This window comes from Sparus aurata, unplaced genomic scaffold (genome assembly GCF_900880675.1).
Source record: "Sparus aurata unplaced genomic scaffold, fSpaAur1.1, whole genome shotgun sequence".
Taxonomy (NCBI): Eukaryota; Metazoa; Chordata; class Actinopteri; order Spariformes; family Sparidae; genus Sparus; species Sparus aurata.
In genome coordinates, this window is record NW_022045116.1 from 60,662 (window position 1) to 77,798 (window position 17,137).

A 17,137-nucleotide genomic window follows, 5' to 3' on the forward strand; every position below is an offset into this window, starting at 1 on the left:
TTTTGTCATGTGACCTGGAAACAAATGATAAAACATGCTGAGTTTTCTAAAGACAATATGAATATCATAAATAATCAATTTCAATAGAAAATATGACATGAACATTTGTATCCATAATCTTCACTAATAAGGTCAAGCCAGCAGGAAGGTACTGAAAATAACATGATCTTTGTTCCAGTCAGACAGTAATTTATTGACGGACCCTGAGTGAAACCTCTGTGTTTCAGAGGTCAGCTAACGTCCTCTGACTGCCAACACCGGGACAAACTGACGCCGCTGGATCCAGAGACAATGTCTGTCCAACATCCAACCTAAAACTAACTTCACTGTGGGTGGAATATATAAGATCCAGTCTATGAACTAAAGTATTTGTAACACATACATGGCATCCAGCCTTTTTTCAATAAATTGGTCATGCTTTGCTATCTCATCTAGAATGGCCAAAAAGTTCCCCTTATTCTGAGTCTGAGGACTCTCGATGGCCCCTCTGTACTATAATTTGGGTTGCAGTCAAAAGAAGCACATTTGCTATTGTTTTCACATAATGTTGATCTTCTTCCACTTTTTTTCGTCAGTTCATGTTCAAAGAGTTGAACATACTTGTGTTCATCTCAGTAGCTTTTTTACACTGATTCCATGCATACATTGCATTGACATGCATCTCTGATTTTGAGTGGAGTTTAAACCCAGCCTCCTTTGACAAACGCCTTTTTCCAATTGGAGAAGCCTGACTCTGATGCAAAGGCAGAGTCTGGTGCATTAGGCAGGGGAAAATGTCTACATGCAAAGCAGTAGGAGGAGTCTTTAAGGAGTGAGTATTGAATCCAAGAATTGAATGCTCTCTTCCTTGCTCCATGCTGAGTTCTAGGGAATTATATCAGACACGGCTAAATTGGACCCTCCTCTTAGCATCTTGAAATATCTGGAATACAAATCAAATGTTCATGGAAACACAGTTAAGAGATCCAGAAGATTATGAGATGATAACTGCAGCTAACTAGTAACTTTCAGGTAAGTAGACCTACTTCTGTTTACTGTGTCTACAGATATGAAGAATACATTCATACGAACTTCATGTGACTTGTATAACCTTAGCAATGACTCGACTTGACTTGCTTGATTTTCATCAATAGTAACTTTGGGCTTGCTTGAGACCTGAAAGTTAAGACTTGTGACTTGCTTATGACTTGCATGTATGTGACTTACTCCCACCTCTGGTTAATGTGGAGCGGCTGTTGGAAGCTGACACTGGTCATCTGTTGACACCATGAGATGTAACTTAATGTTAACGTTAGCTTTATACCCGTGGCTTCTAGCAAAGCGATCTCCTATCTGAACACAAAAGTGATTTTAAACACTTGCTCATTAGGACACCACTGTAAAACTTACTTAAGAATGAGGATTTCACTGTCCATGAAAGCTATTTATCCTTCTTTCTCTTCTTCTTTTCCGTCTTGTTGTGTTGGTCTCCTGTCCTGTTCTCCTGGCTCAAGGCAATCCAGCAACGATAAGCGGTCCTCTAGTTCAAACTAACTCTTCTTCTGTGGCGATTCTTCTTCTTCTCCTAATAAATGTGGATTTCCACTCTTTGTGGTACATAGCGCCAACTTCTGTACAGGAGGGACTTAGCAGTCAATAAGCATCACTGATTTGAAAATGCAACTGGCTCCTTTCAACAAGATGTGCGGTGCCGTGACATGTCAATCATCTTGGGGGGCACCTGGGGGGTCCAATCAGATTTCAGAGGGGTCCAGTGCTACCCCGGCCTCGCCTCTAGCTCCGCCTCTGCTGCCCGTTGATGCTTTTTTACATTTTGCACCCAGTGAGACAAACTGTCACACTCACACACTGTCCTGTAGAGGATCTGTGGGTCTATCACACGTGTTGCTGTGAAACTGGGCTGAATAGTAGTAATGAATAATGTTGTCTCTACTTCAGGACTATAAATCAGTCGATTGTTTTTGTTTATAGACCCTGATAACATGATCCACCCTTACAATCCTCACAGCTACAGGTCTGTAACTCCTATTAGAAAGAAATCACCAAGAAATAAAACCATCAGCTCAAAGCTGTTACAAACTGCTGCCTTCAGTCTGTTAACCAGGAGGAAGAAGAAGAGGTGAAAATACAGATCTAAGAGGAGACGGAGAGACTCAGGGAGGAGCTGAGCTGTTACTGAACTATAGAAGAGAGAGGAACTTCCATATTCAGTTCAATACACAAACCAGAAACATTACCTTTATTCAACAGGCTGTCACTGGACTATTATGGGCTGTCTCTGATGTTTCTCTCCATTATAACAGGTATGTTACATCATGCTTTAATTCTGTCAAGTTAAATTCTAATGTTTTCTGCAGGCAGTTCATTTCTTTTGTTTTTTTAAGCACAACATAAAACATAGTTCCTCTCCTTTAGGTGTCAGCTGTGAAGAACTCAGTCCAGTCAAGAATGAAGAGTCCAGTTCTGAAGACAGCACTGTTACTCTGTCCTACACATACTCCAAACAAGCAACTGTTAGTGATCGTTTCTTCTGGTATCGACAATATCCAGGAAAACCACCAGAGTTCCTCATTTCTCACTATGGAACAGGATCATCCATATCTGAACCAGTCTCTAGACTGTCCTTCAATGTGAGTGAGGATAAAACCAAAATGCATCTGCAGATCTCCTCTGCTGCAGTGACAGACTCTGCTGTCTACTACTGTGCTCTGCAGCCCACGGTGACAGGAAACACCAAAACTCTGTACAAAAACCTTTGGAGCAAAGACAACACAATACTCCACAACATCCACTAGAGGGAGTCACACACTGTTGAACTGCAGCAGGATGTGATGATACAGTCTGGGATCATGATGCAGTGCTCCTCCTATATGCTTTCTGTGGCGATACGCTGCTTCTGCTGGATTTTCAGTGCCACCACGTCAAAAAAAACAAACAAAAGACATGATTTTTGTAGGTTTAATATCACAGGCGAATGGCAAATTTAAGTTGCACACAGTGAAAGCACTACACCCTAAGTTATCTTGCAATCGATAACTATTGTCATTACTGTAATTTGTATAATTTCTACTAGTCATCCTTTAAGTTGAGTGACTGAAAACCTCGTCAACCTATTCAAAAGCTGCAACAGGCGACTCATCGAAGCCATACGCGATGCAGACAACAACATTTATATAGTTGGGCAGCCTAACTTAGGCTATAATAAAAACAAGTACCAAATAAATATCCTTTAGATCCTTTATGAACCGTCTCTGATTTTACTGTTTACCCCATGTCGGGAGCGAATTATTGCACTTGTTGGATTAATGTTACATTCATTAGACCCCAGTTGCTAGTTTGCATTAAAAGTTGCTAGCAGCTAGCTATGTAAACTTGACAGAGCCATCTGAAGCCCCTCAGACCTGCTGTCCACACTCTGAGGCTAAACACTACTCTATGTAGGTTGGATATTTGACAGATATTCACTCGGGTCTCAGACGCGACTTTACTGAGGTTCTCCCAGTGTTAGCAGCAGGAGGAATGTTAGCTCACCTCCCAGAGCCTCGCGCTGAACCACTGAGACTGATTTAGGGACCATCATTAAATTACTTAACATAAATATACTGATACAAAATAACTGTAGTTTTTTCACTACCTTCCATGTCATGTGACTCCAAACCAGCAGCAGGTTGTACTAGTGAACTAAACAAATGAGACACATCGTTTTTTATTGTATCTTACTGCTTTCTCTAATTAATATGAATATTAATATGCAGAATTATGATTTTTTTCTCAATAGCTTCCATTTCATGTGACCCAGCAGCAGATTGTATAACTAAACTGGAGAAATAACTTCACAGGGATGTGATTTTACAATCTGGGATCACTTCACTCTTAGACAGGATTGAGATGTAAAGCTTTAGAATCTAAACAGACACCATTAAATCTCATTTCACCAGGGTTAACATGGCAGCACTGACAATATTAATGATGTTAAATTCACATCTCAACGATTCTGAAAATAATCTATGAGATCTCTAAAGCATTATAGGTTCATATGTTTTGTTGGTTGTCCAGATTTCTCTCGATGTCAATATTTCGTCAGAAATCCCTGGTTTGATGTTGAATATTTGTTTTCACAGAAAAATATCTTTAATGTGATGTTTTATCAAAAATCTTTTGTGTAAGATTCTCACACATATATGAGATATTATTAAGCAGTGGTTAGAGGGGGCACCACCTCCATTGATTGATTAATGTGGTGATGGACGGGCTGATGATGACACACTTCCTGGAAAGCGTCAATCATGGTGAGCAGACTCTGTGATCCCCCTCTGCCGCCAGGACACAGTCAGATGATGACCTCTGTACAGTCGGTTCAGTGAAGCAGCTGGTCTCACTTCTTCAGGATGATGAGTCCAGGCTCAGACAAGGTCTATCTGAGTCCACAGAGGAGACACACAGCATGTGTTCACTGGTCTTGTTGTGTTCAGTGACAGGCTGCAGATTTGGAATGCATGGAGCCAAAAAGTCTTCAAAAGTTAACTTGATAAAAAAAAAGAGAGGATATATAATCCGGTAAATTAACACAACACAGGCACAAAGAGCCTTTTGATTAAACCGTCAAAATGTCTATAAAAGAATGTAGTGTCTTCGTATACTCCCGTGTTCAGTCCGCTACAGTCATCATGAAGAACATTTGAGCTTAACAGATGAAATGTAAATGAGATGTAAATGTAGAGAGTTCCTCAACAGATGATGAAGATGAAGGACCAATGATGTGAAGGCCCAGATCCATCAGAGTATCAATGTTCTTCCTCTCTCTCCTCCCCTCTCACTGCAGACATGAAACACTGGCTGAGAAACATCCTGATTCTGACTCTCTGGCTAGGTAACTCTTTAAACCTACTGATTGTTCTCCTTTAATCAATCATCTTTATTGATACATCTCTTCCTCTGCATGTTCTCTTCTTCCTCAGAGTGTAAAGGAGCAGACAGAGTGATCCAGCCAACAGGAGATGCCATTGCTGCTGAAGGAGACACAGTTACACTGGACTGCTATTTTGAGACCAGTGACACAAATTATTATCTCTTCTGGTACAAACAGGATGGAAACAACAGCCCCAAATTCATACTGAGCCGCTCTAAGTATAGTACAGGGAACAGAGAGAAGGAACAAGAGGAGAAATTTTCATCAAAAGTGAATTCTACCTCAAACTCAGTTCCTCTGAAGATCCAGAAGCTTCAGCTGTCTGACTCTGCTGTGTACTACTGTGCTGTGAAGCCCACAGTGACAGGAAACACCAAAATTCTGTACAAAAACCTTTGGAGCAAAGACAACACAATACTCCACAACATCCACTAGAGGGAGTCACACACCATGAACCCATTACAGTCTGAGCCAGTGTCACTGGACTGATGACAAATACAACAAAACATTAACCAATAAAGATTCCACACAGAGCTGCTGTGACAACAGACAGAAATGGATTGGTTGAGTTGAAGTGAATAAATAATGTGAAGAGCTGATTGGCCCCGCCCATTTAGCCTCAACTCAACCAATGACATCATTCCTTCCTCATTGTGCTGCAGTGGAAGAACACTGCTCATCTGCTGTCTGTCTGGCTTAAATAAATCCAAAGACATGTTGCTTTACTTCTTTTTACTCTTCTGTCACTTTACAGGTGAGTTTTGGAACACAACAGGAATTTAAGTGTTGTTGAACCTGCTGCATTAACCACATATACTCAACCTGGATTTCATCACTTTTCTCATGTCTTTGCTCTGACAGAGTCAATGCTCCGAATTGTTTTCATCAGATTGACAAAATGGATGTTCATTGAATGATATTGTTTGTACGTGACTGTGAAGGAGCACAGAGTAACACTGTACACTTGATATTTTCCACTGTCTTCTCCTCTCAGCCTCATGAACAATGTTAGTCTAATGGCTTCATTTTCTACACTTTTTCCAGGACTAATAGCTGGAGACAGCATCTCTCCTGTAAAAGATGAAGTCAGTGGAACAGAAGGACAATCTGTCAACCTCACATGTCGATATCAGACAACTGATGACAGGGTTGCCCTTTTCTGGTACAGACATCATTCTGACCTTCAAGCTCCTCAGTTTATACTCAGGAAAGGAGAGGGATCATATAGTCATCTGGACTATATTCCTGATAATCGATATCAGTCTCAAACATCAGATAGATCAACCTCACTGACCATCAGAGAGCTAACCCTGGCAGACACAGCTCTCTACTACTGTGCTCTAGAAACACAGTGATACAAAGTGTAGAAGAGGCTGTACAAAAACCTGAACACAGATATCTGACTACTCTCTACAAAGAGGAGGGAAGTGGTATTCAAACCACAGCTTCATATCAGATGGATTCTGCTAATTCCTGTTTTATCACAGTCACTGTGGTTACAGCTGCTCATGAAACACTGTGGGAGGATTCACATGAGCAGCAAATCCACATCAATGACAAACCAACTGGATGAAGCTTCAAACTCAACACACCATGAAAACAAAGACAATGACACTGAATCACTCAATAAATCCTCTTTGTGGCCTGTGGTTCATCAGGACACAATCAGCTGCTTCCATTGTTCAAAGTGTTGAGATACAGTCCGAACAAACTAATTAAACTCTGAATTGTTTGTTAATTAACATTTTAATCGAATCAACAGTAAATATTCACCTTTTGATATTTGACCTCTCATGGCTGCAGAGCACCAAAATATATGAACCTATCAATTTATGTTGAAGGAAAAACCTTCTGAAAAGGACATAAAAAGTCAAATGTTGTTCAAATATTCATACTCAGTCTGCTTGTAATCTGTCTGATGATAAATATTAAAGGGCCGTAGCAGCTTCACAACAGTTATCTTTTATTTATCAGGGAACAAAGTGAATCTGCAGTCTGCAGTTGTTGAACAGAACATATGTCCTCTGATGAGGACACAGAAGACCAGTTGTACTCTGACAGCAGAGTGGCAGTAACATGTGTAGAGTGTAAAGTTGTCAGTAGGGAGTAACACAGGGCTGTGAATGAGCCCTGTCACTGTGATCAGGCTCCTCCTTCTAATCCACCAACTGAGTGTTGATGAAGACTGAACACAGAGATCACAGCCTTCTTTACACTTGCTGTAGCTCACACTTACTCAACACTGCACATATGATGCAGCCTCTGTTCATCTCAGTGCTGCTGACTGTTATGTGTCTCGGTATGAACACAACTCTGTTTCTGTGATATGGATCCAACACTGACATGATTCTTTAACAGCACACTGATACTGTTTGTTGCTGTTTTACAGAATGCAGAGCACAACAAGACAACGTGCTGCAGCCAGAAGGAGATGTGACTGCTGCTGAAGGAGAGGCAGTAACACTTGACTGTCAATATAACAGCAGTTCAACAGATTATTATCTCTTCTGGTACAAACAGGATGGAGACAACAGCCCCAAATTCATTCTGAGCCGCTTTAAGATTGGTACGGGGAACACAGAGGACGGATATAAGGAGAGATTTTCTTCCACACTGAATCCCACCTTAAGATCAGTTCCTCTGAAGATCCAGAAGCTTCAGGTGTCCGACTCTGCTGTGTACTACTGTGCTCTGCAGCCCACAGTGACAGGAAACACCAAAACTCTGTACAAAAACCTTTGGAGCAAAGACAACACAATACTCCACAACATCCACTAGAGGGAGTCACACACTGTTAAACTGCAGCAGGATGTGATGATGGAGTCTGGAGTGTTTTTAATGATGATGAAATGATTTAAATATCAAACTACTCACAGTGAACATTCACCGGAATTTTGGCGATGTAACCATGGCAACACTCTTGCCATCATTTCCACTCTTACTGGGCCCATCAGATTTAAAAAGAAAACCTAAAATAGAAAGAAAATATTTTGAAACCAAATCTTGTCTGTGCTGTGTGTGTGTGCATGTGGGCGTGGCTTCTTCTCCACAGGCAGCGCCATGTGAATTCACTCTACAAATCAAGTCTCCCATAAAGCCACTGGTTTGTCTCCTGCTCATCGCCAGATTGTTTCGTCAGTAAACGTGGTTGTTTGAATCCTGGCTCCTTTGTTTTTTTGCCTTGTGCTCTGTGCTTAGCTTGTGAAGCTAATCCTCTTGTGTTTTTGCTACCTCACTTTAGATTACTGTGCTTGCTGTGCAGTCTCGAGCTTTGCTTCCTCCCTGCCTGCCTGCTACCAGCTCCCCTGTGCTCTCACTCTGCACCGCCATTGTCCTACAAGAGACCTCACGTCACGACACCTTCATCCACGCACTCACCGGTGACTTCGCCTACCATGTCAGGACCCTGGGACTTTGCACTACCCCTCCACCTCGCACCTATTCTTGCACCTTTTTTGAACATTAAAGACTCTTTGTTGCACTGTTAACCAGAGTCGAGTCGTGCATTTGGGTGTAACAAATCTATTCAAGCGTAAAACCTGTAAAGGAGTCAGAATGCAGTCAACATAGATGCTAACTGTGTGTTAACAACAAATAGAATATCTCAGAGCTGTGACTGGTTAATGATCAGTCAGAAATGACTACAAGCGATTCTTCACGTTTTTCTATCATCTAATTAAAACGAACGGAAATCAAATTCTGCTGGACAGTTACTGCATCGACGAGGTCTTTACGTGAGACACTGTCAGACAACAAATCCTCTGAGAACTGAGCTAAAAGCTGAGAATCGTCCTCCAGCATCGTCTTACTGATAAATGTTAAAATGTCCATTAAAATCAAGATGTCAACGTTCTCACATAGAATCTGAGAAATTAATGGCATTCAGCCTGGAATTGAAATATTATGTAAAACATATATCAATGAATGACATGCAATTATTTAGCAAACAAATGTCATGACCACCAAATAACGACTAACCAATAAAGGAAAGAGAGAGATCTTTGAACTTTTTTCAGTTCCTCTCCTGCTTTAGGACTGCTAATAAAGTAGTTTTAGATCAATTCCACCTTTTGTCATGTTACCGACAGCGATGCACAATACAGCTTTATCTGCCCACCCACTCTGACACACTGCTGTGAAACAAGAAGCAAAGCATGGACGTTCATTTTCCACCTTCAGTATGTCCAGAGCTTTACACCAAATATTTTGTCTCAGGGTCATCCAAAGTATTTTAAATATCAGATTCAACTGCAGGGAACACTGTATCCTGAAACAACAAGAACTCTGGACCAGAGACTGAATGAACATCATCTGTCTGAGAACACCAGACTGAAATCTGTCACAGCGCTGAGTGAGAGGACTCAAAGTCATCGACCACAAGTCATCCAACACTTTAACAGTTATAAGACATTAAGACAAGACGGCTTCTGATCATTGCTGAAATAACATATTAATATTAGTATTTCTTCACTGTGTTTAAAGGATCTATGAAACAGCCTCCATGTTTCCAGAGTAAAGACTAAATGTTGAGGTGATCAAAGCTTCCTTCTCCTGTCACCTGCCTCGGTCTCACAGAGCTGTGAAGGACTGAAACTGGACATTCAGTCAACATTTCTCTGAACAGCTGGATTCACAAATCAACTCACTGGCTTCACTGAACTTTAGGAGGCAGATATTCTCTAAAAAGGTTTTTCTTTGGCTCCACCCACTGACCTTCAACTGAACCAATGAGATGATTTCTGTCTCTGGAGCAGAAGTGTTTAAGGAACTAAAAGCACAATCAGCTTGATGTTGAGGAGAAGAGCTGACATCTGCTGTCTGTTTGACTTGAACAACTCTAAAGACATGTCGCTCTACCTCTTTATACTTTTCTCTCACTTTATAGGTAAGTGTTGGAACAGAGATCAAAGTCTCATTAACCTGCTGTCTGAACCACATATTTGGTCTCCTTTAATAACTGCAGCTGTATCTGTGGACGGTAACAATATCCACGATAGAAAAGAACATTTGGTTTATTAAAGAAGGTCTGCTGAGTCTCTTGATGTCAGAATGTTACAGACGACTAACATGAATAACACTCATTTTGCAGCGCTGGGTTCCATGAACAGCATAAAGCCAGAAAGAAGTGAAGAACGTGTTGAAGAGGGAAGGAACATCAGCCTGACCTGTAAATATGAGGGTGCTATCAACAATATCCAGTGGTACAGACAATACCAGAGATCCAGACCAGAGTTCCTGCTCTACATCACAGAGGAAGGATTCATTCATCCAACTGACTCTGAGTTCTCAGCTGACATCAACAAAGCAGACAAACGTGTGGATCTGAACATCATCTCTGCTGCAGTGACAGACTCTGCTGTGTACTACTGTGCTCTGCAGCCCACAGTGACAGGAAACACCAAAACTCTGCACAAAAACCTTTGGAGCAAAGACAACACAATACTCCACAACATCCACTAGAGGGAGTCACACACTGTTAAACTGGTTTAAATCCTGGTTTGATGTGTGTGAAAAAACATCAGAATTAATCAAACGATGAATGAACAATATCACAATCGATTCAAAAACACAAAAGGGGAATACGTTTCTCAGATCAGTAGAAGCAAAAATCACCCAAGAGTGAACATTTTAGATGTCAATATTATAACACCAAATCCTGGTTGGATGTTTGTTAAAAGAACACATTTGGAATCACAGAAAATATGAAATGTGATGTTTCACCTGAGTTTAGGAGGAAAACTAAAATATATCATCTGTGGAAAATTCTCACCATATGTGAGACATTATTAATCAGTTGTTAGAAGGGGAATCACCCCCATTGATTACTTTATGTAGTGATGGATGGGCTGATGATGAGGTGAACTTGTGAAGCAGCTGGTCTCACTTCTTCAAATAAGAAGGATTACAAAATGAATCATGATTCATCAAGCAAGCCTTTGCTTTTAGGAATATTTGCAGTCGTTGTTAGCATGTAGAAGACGGAGGGCTTCACCACGAGAGCCTTAAAAGTGAGCAAAAGCCAAGACTCATGACAATGAGGATGAGCCGAAAAGTGACAAGAGACTATAAGACGGCATGTGTTAAAAGTTATGACCAGAACTCATCAGACAGCAGAGTGGAATCCTGTAAATTAACGCAACACAGGCACAAAGAGACTTTTGATTAAACCATCAAAATGTCGATGAAAGAATTTAGTTTCTTTGTATATTCCTGTGTTCTGTCTGCTACTATCATCATGAAGAACATTTGAGCTGAACAGTTGAAATGTAAATGAGATGTAAATGTAGAGAGTTCCTCAACAGATGATAACGATGAAGGACCAATGATGTGAAGGCCCAGATCCATCAGAGTATCAATGTTCTTCCTCTCTCTCCTCCCCTCTCACTGCAGACATGAAACACTGGCTGAGAAACATCCTGATTCTGACTCTCTGGCTAGGTAACTCTTTAAACCTACTGATTGTTCTCCTTTAATCAATCATCTTTATTGATTCATCTCTTCCTCTGCATGTTCTCTTCTTCCTCAGAGTGTAAAGGAGCAGACAGAGTGATCCAGCCAACAGGAGATGTCATTGCTGCTGAAGGAGACACAGTTACACTTGGCTGCACATTTGAGACCAGTGGAACAGGTTATTATCTCTTCTGGTACAAACAGGATGGAAACAACAGCCCTAAATTCATACTGAGCTGCCCCCAGTTTGGTACGGGGAACACAGAGAAGGAATATGAGGAGAGATTTTCATCCAAAGTGAATTCTACCTCAAAATCAGTTCCTCTGAAGATCCAGAAGCTTCAGCTGTCTGACTCTGCTGTGTACTACTGTGCTCTGCAGCCCACAGTGACAGGAAACACCAAAACTCTGTACAAAAACCTTTGGAGCAAAGACAACACAATACTCCACAACATCCACTAGAGGGAGTCACACACTGTTAAACTTCAACAGGATGTGATGATACAGTCTGTAGTGTTTTCACTCATGAGACACAGTTGTGATGAAGAACTTCACAAATGAAGATACTTTGATTCATAAGCCTGCTCCTACTGACTGCAGAGGAGCTTCATGACAGAACTGTTTGATTACAGCTGGTTTATTTTATGTAAGGTTCTACTATTTCAGACCTTCATGCAATCAGCTGAACAAAGAACTGAGAAACTTTGAGGTCCTCCTCTTGTTCTGTCAACCAGCTGAAATGAAATCTTTATCAGCTGATTGTTGATGTTCAGTATACCACTCATCATCTGGGTATAACATCTGACACTAGGCTGTGATTTAATTACAGGGTTCCTGCAGGTTTGAACAAGTCAAATTTAAGACTTTTTAAGACCAGTTTGAACTAAATTTAAGACCTACACGAAGTACAAAAAAGTAAGGAAAAATGTGGTCCCAGAATTGCTTTAAACAAATAGCCACATTTATTGCCATTCACAGAGCAGCTCAAACAATGAAGAATGGAGTGAATGAGTGTGTGTCAGGGTTATTATAGTTTTAACATTTTCATTAGTTTTTATTTTAATTCAGTTTTTCAGTTTGTTTTTTCATTTTAGTTTAGTTTCAATTAGTTTAACAAGTGATCTAAGTAGTTTAAGTATAGTTTTTATCAAGGAATTTAATTTGAGTTAACTATAATAACCCTGGTGTGTGCGCACACACACACACACACACTGACACACACACAGTGTTCAAAATCGAAAGCACCTCCGCTTTCAACGTCGGAGTTGGGCCTAAGATGGTTTGAATGTCGCTTGACTGTTAGGTGGCAGAGGCAGTGCAGAGTTCGGGTCGAGCAGAACTGGATGAAATTGGACCGGGAACTGGTGACAAAGGCATACAGAAGTGTGTTATTACGTGACTTCGCTGGAGACTTTTAGAAGCTAACTGGTGTTTTTTCAGCGCTTTCACACCGAGTGTGCCTCCGGCAGATTCCGCTGTCGAAGTTGTTCCGGAACTGGCGAAGTGTGCGGCGATAAATTCCGACCGCGCTGTGGGCGAAATACTACTTACGTTCCTGGATACTTCAGACAGAAGAACACATGGAGATGACTGTGAATCTCACCAACACATTTCCTCCAAAAAAAAAAAAAAGGCGATGACGGAAGCGGTTAATGATCGTACATATTTAAGACCCTACTAAATGTAATTTAAGACCTATATGCAAAATATGAACATATTTAAGACTTTTTAAGGCCTAAAATTGAGATTGTCAAATTTAAGACTTTTTAAGACTCCGCGGGAACCCTGAATTATAATCTGACTGAAGTTGTACAGTGATTGAAGAATACACCCTGGTATCACACCAAGCTGTCTAACAAACATACCAGTCCACTGTGTCACTCTCATGTTGGACCTCACCTACCACCAGTGTTGGGTGTAACGCATTACAAGGTAAAAAGGAAACGGTTACAAAGTAACGCATTACAGTAATGGAACTACTTTTTGGGAGTAAAAAGTAGTGTAATGCGTTACTATTGAAAATACGGTAATGAAATGTAGTTCCTTTTTTAGTTGGGCACAACGTTACTTTTCCCAGGGACAGATTTGACAGCGACATTGCTTCAGCTGCGCGCTTGCACAATAGTCGCAGGCTCTCATTCCACACTGAGTATCATGCTGGGTGGTAGAGTTAGAACCCAAAAGCAGACACTGAAGCTTGGAGTAGTTGAGGGAGTGATTTATTGATTACTTGAGGAAACAGATAGTGTGGGAGTTAAGAGCGCATGGTGGCTGGTAGCATGGTGCGACGGTAAGCCGGTGAGCATGGAGAGAGTTGCTGGCTGTAGAGGTGCGGAGGGCTGGATGGCTGAGCAGGAGCACCAAGCACCATAATAACCCACAAATATCATAGAACATGACACTGAGGCTGGTGCTAGCAATAGCATGCAGAGAGCAGTCAGTGATCATGGCAAGCACGGTGGAGCAACCACAACCAACTGTAACGTTGTTTTCTAGTCAAGTGTTCTGTTTGTTTCATTTTTCATAATAAAGAACGCAAAATAAATACCCGTGTTGTCCTCCATAGTAGAACTTTAAGTAGGCCTATACATATTTAGGAAATGAGATGGGGTTCTGCGTAAAAGTAACGAGTAACGTAAAAATTCACTTCCCATTGAGGGTAACTAAGCAAAGTAAGGGATTACTTTTTTAAGAAGTAATGAGTAACGAGCAAACACTACTTTTTAAAAGTAACTTCCCCAACACTGCCTACCACTGAATACAACACAGTCTCATTCCCTGGTCGAGTTACCACTGACAAACATGTTATGTCTACCAAAATTAAGGCACCAAAAAGACTTGCTTAGACAAAGGAGGAAAACCTGGTTTCATCATAACTCAGCAACCAGACTACTGGCTTCAAACAGGACTGGAACCCTGGTTAAACCTTGTCTGAAAGTCTGAAAGTCCTCTGAATGAACCACCCAACCAACCCTGATCTTCTCCTCACGTGTTCGCTCTGGTTCTTTACTGGTCACTCGTACTCATGGTGATTTCACCATTACTGCCCCTTGTTGCATTTTTATATTTGCACCAGGCAAACTTTCAGACTCACACACTGTCCTGTAGAAGATCTGTGGGTCTGTCACACGTGTTGCTGTGAAACTGGGCTGAATAATGTCGTCTCTACTTCAGGACTATTAAATCAGTCGATTGTTTTTGTTTACAGACCCTGAAAACATGATCCACCCTTAAAATCCTCACAGCTACAGGTCTGTGTCTCGTATTAGAAAGAAATCACCAACACACAAAACAATCAGTGACGTATCTGGACGGCAACACATTCTGATCTTTTAGTTAGACTTAACGATGACTAATTGTTTTTCCTTATGTGAGTGAAGGAATGTAGACGTTGTGTAGCTTGCAGGTCCAGGGGCCCCGGAGTTGTTTTTCAGCTGTGGTTGTGTTAAAGGTTAGCAGTTGGCAAGGCCACTATAAAGTACTAAAACTGAGTTTGACCCTGACGTCAAATGGTAAAAGATGCCTAACGTTTATGTTCCCGTAGAAGGACAGAGAGACCATTGGGGTCATTTTGGGGAGAAGACCTAAGGTTGACCACAGCCAAGTTAGATGAGTTATGGGAGATGAGGAGGGGGAGAGGTCCACTGATCTTTTAGTCTATTGATATATGGATCCTTAATTCACCAAAGTGACCAATTAGATGAAGTAGGTGTGCACTGGAGAAGGGACTCTAAAAAGTCCTGCAAGGGGGAAAATGGTGGGTGGTTACTTATAGATTTCCTAAGGTCCTGTCCACACCAGACCAGATTATTTTGCAACCAAGGTTTTTTGAATAAAATTGCGTGTCCACACCGAGATTAACTCCGTACACACGCAACCGTGAAATCCGCCATCAAGTGATGCAAAATACGTGTAATACATATGCCACAGAAATAGGTGGGGATTTAAGGTAAAACCGGAAGGCTGTTTTAAACAACCAAAATAGTTTAAAACCGGAAAGGGGAAGCGTGGCAAATACCAAAACACAAACAACAATGGCGACTCGCAAGGGTGCATCGTTTGGGTGCTAGCAAGAGGAGCAGTCTCCTTCGTTGCTCATCCAGGCGCCGCTGTTGTTGCATCAGGTTGAGTAGCTGGACATGACATCCGAACACAGCTGACAGCAAGTCAATAAACAACAACTTTGCCACGTCCATATTAGCCGAGGTATCAAGCAAAGCTAGTTAACCTCTAACCACCTTCTAACTGTCATTACTCTGTGTTTACATTGCTGTGTGTGCAATATTTAAAGAGGCACGCGCACAGCTCTGATGTAAGCAATGGAAATATTCAAGGTTGTCGTATCCACATGCAACCGTGGAAAACCCGAATCGGCTGAAAACCTCACCCTGGACTCCGGTTTCAAATGACCCCGGTTTCAGTGTTTCAAAAGCACGGTTGCATGTGGACAGAACAGTGAAACCGGGAACATAACTTCATGGTTGCAAAATTAACCGGGCTGGTGTGGACAGCTCCTAAGATAGAAGGTCCAAGAGGATTTCTGATAGAGCAGAGGGCAAAAGCATTTGGCAGAACTTTGCCAGGATCTGAGAAGACCAGGGAGCAGCCGCTGCTGGTTCAGATGCAGGCTTGAGATCTATTTCAATAAAGATTTCTCTATCATTCCACCCAGCCTTGCCTCCGCAGAATTCTTTTATCATCGAACTGCATGCTGACACCTTTGATGAAGAGAGCCCAGAAAATACACCAGCTAAAAGTTATTAGAAACTGTTGCCTTCAGTCTGTTAACCAGGAGGAAGAAGAAGAGGTGAAAGTACAGATCTAAGAGGAGACGGAGAGATTCAGGGAGGAGCTGAGCTGTTACTGAACTATAGAAGAGAGAGGAACTTCCATATTCAGCAGAGTTCAATACACAAACCAGAAACATTACCTTTATTCAACATGTTGTCACTGGACTATTATGAGCTGTCTCTGATGTTTCTCACTATTATAACAGGTATGTTACATTATGCTTTTATTCTGTCAAGTTAAATTCCAATGTTTTCTGAAGGCACTTCATTTTTTTTGTTTTTTTAACCATAACATGAAACAGATTTCTCTTCCTTTAGGTGTCAGCTGTGAAGAACTCAGTCCAGTCAAGAATGAAGAGTCCAGTTCAGAAGACAGCACTGTTACTCTGTCCTACACATACTCCAAACAAGCTGATGGCACGGATTATATCTTCTGGTATCGACAATATCCAGGAAAACCACCAGAGTTCCTCATCTCTCACTTGGGAACAGGGGAACTTTTAAAAAATCAAGACTCTAGACTGTCTGCTGAAGTGAGTGATAAAACCAAAATGCATCTGCAGATCTCCTCTGCTGCAGTGACAGACTCTGCTGTGTACTACTGTGCTGTGATGCCCACAGTGACAGGAAACACCAAAACTCTGTACAAAAACCTTTGGAGCAAAGACAACACAATACTCCACAACATCCACTAGAGGGAGTCACACACCATGAACCCATTACAGTCTGAGCCAGTGTCACTGGACTGATGACAAATACAACAAGACATCAACTAATAAAGATTCCACACAGAGCTGCTGTGACAACAGACAGAAATGGATTGGTTGAGTTGAAGTGAAAAAATAACGTGAAGAGCTGATTGGCCCCGCCCATTTAGCCTCAACTCAACCAATGACATCATTCCTTCCTCACTGTGCTGCAGTGGAAGAACACTGCTCATCTGCTGTCTGTCTGGCTTTAATAAATCCAAAGACATGTTGCTTTACTT

The 17,137-nt window shown here is 41.4% G+C and overlaps 3 gene segments (V, D, J or C); all 3 read left to right on the forward strand.

Moving 5' to 3' along the window:
* Positions 1-7,051: 7,051 nt before the first annotated feature.
* On the forward strand, positions 7,052-7,603 carry LOC115577785 (T cell receptor alpha variable 38-2/delta variable 8-like; the record flags this gene model as incomplete). The annotated part of the segment is given in 2 exon segments: positions 7,052-7,208; positions 7,299-7,603. Coding segments are annotated over 2 exon segments (426 nt in total), but the record flags the coding sequence as incomplete, so codon positions are not given.
* A 2,094-nt stretch (positions 7,604-9,697) lies between these two features.
* On the forward strand, positions 9,698-11,159 carry LOC115577783 (T cell receptor alpha variable 12-3-like). The segment is given in 3 exon segments: positions 9,698-9,794; positions 9,999-10,279; positions 11,151-11,159. Coding segments are annotated over 3 exon segments (387 nt in total).
* Positions 11,160-11,301: 142 nt separating this feature from the next.
* On the forward strand, positions 11,302-11,749 carry LOC115577789 (T cell receptor alpha variable 38-2/delta variable 8-like; the record flags this gene model as incomplete). The annotated part of the segment is given in 2 exon segments: positions 11,302-11,347; positions 11,436-11,749. Coding segments are annotated over 2 exon segments (360 nt in total), but the record flags the coding sequence as incomplete, so codon positions are not given.
* Positions 11,750-17,137: the final 5,388 nt, after the last annotated feature.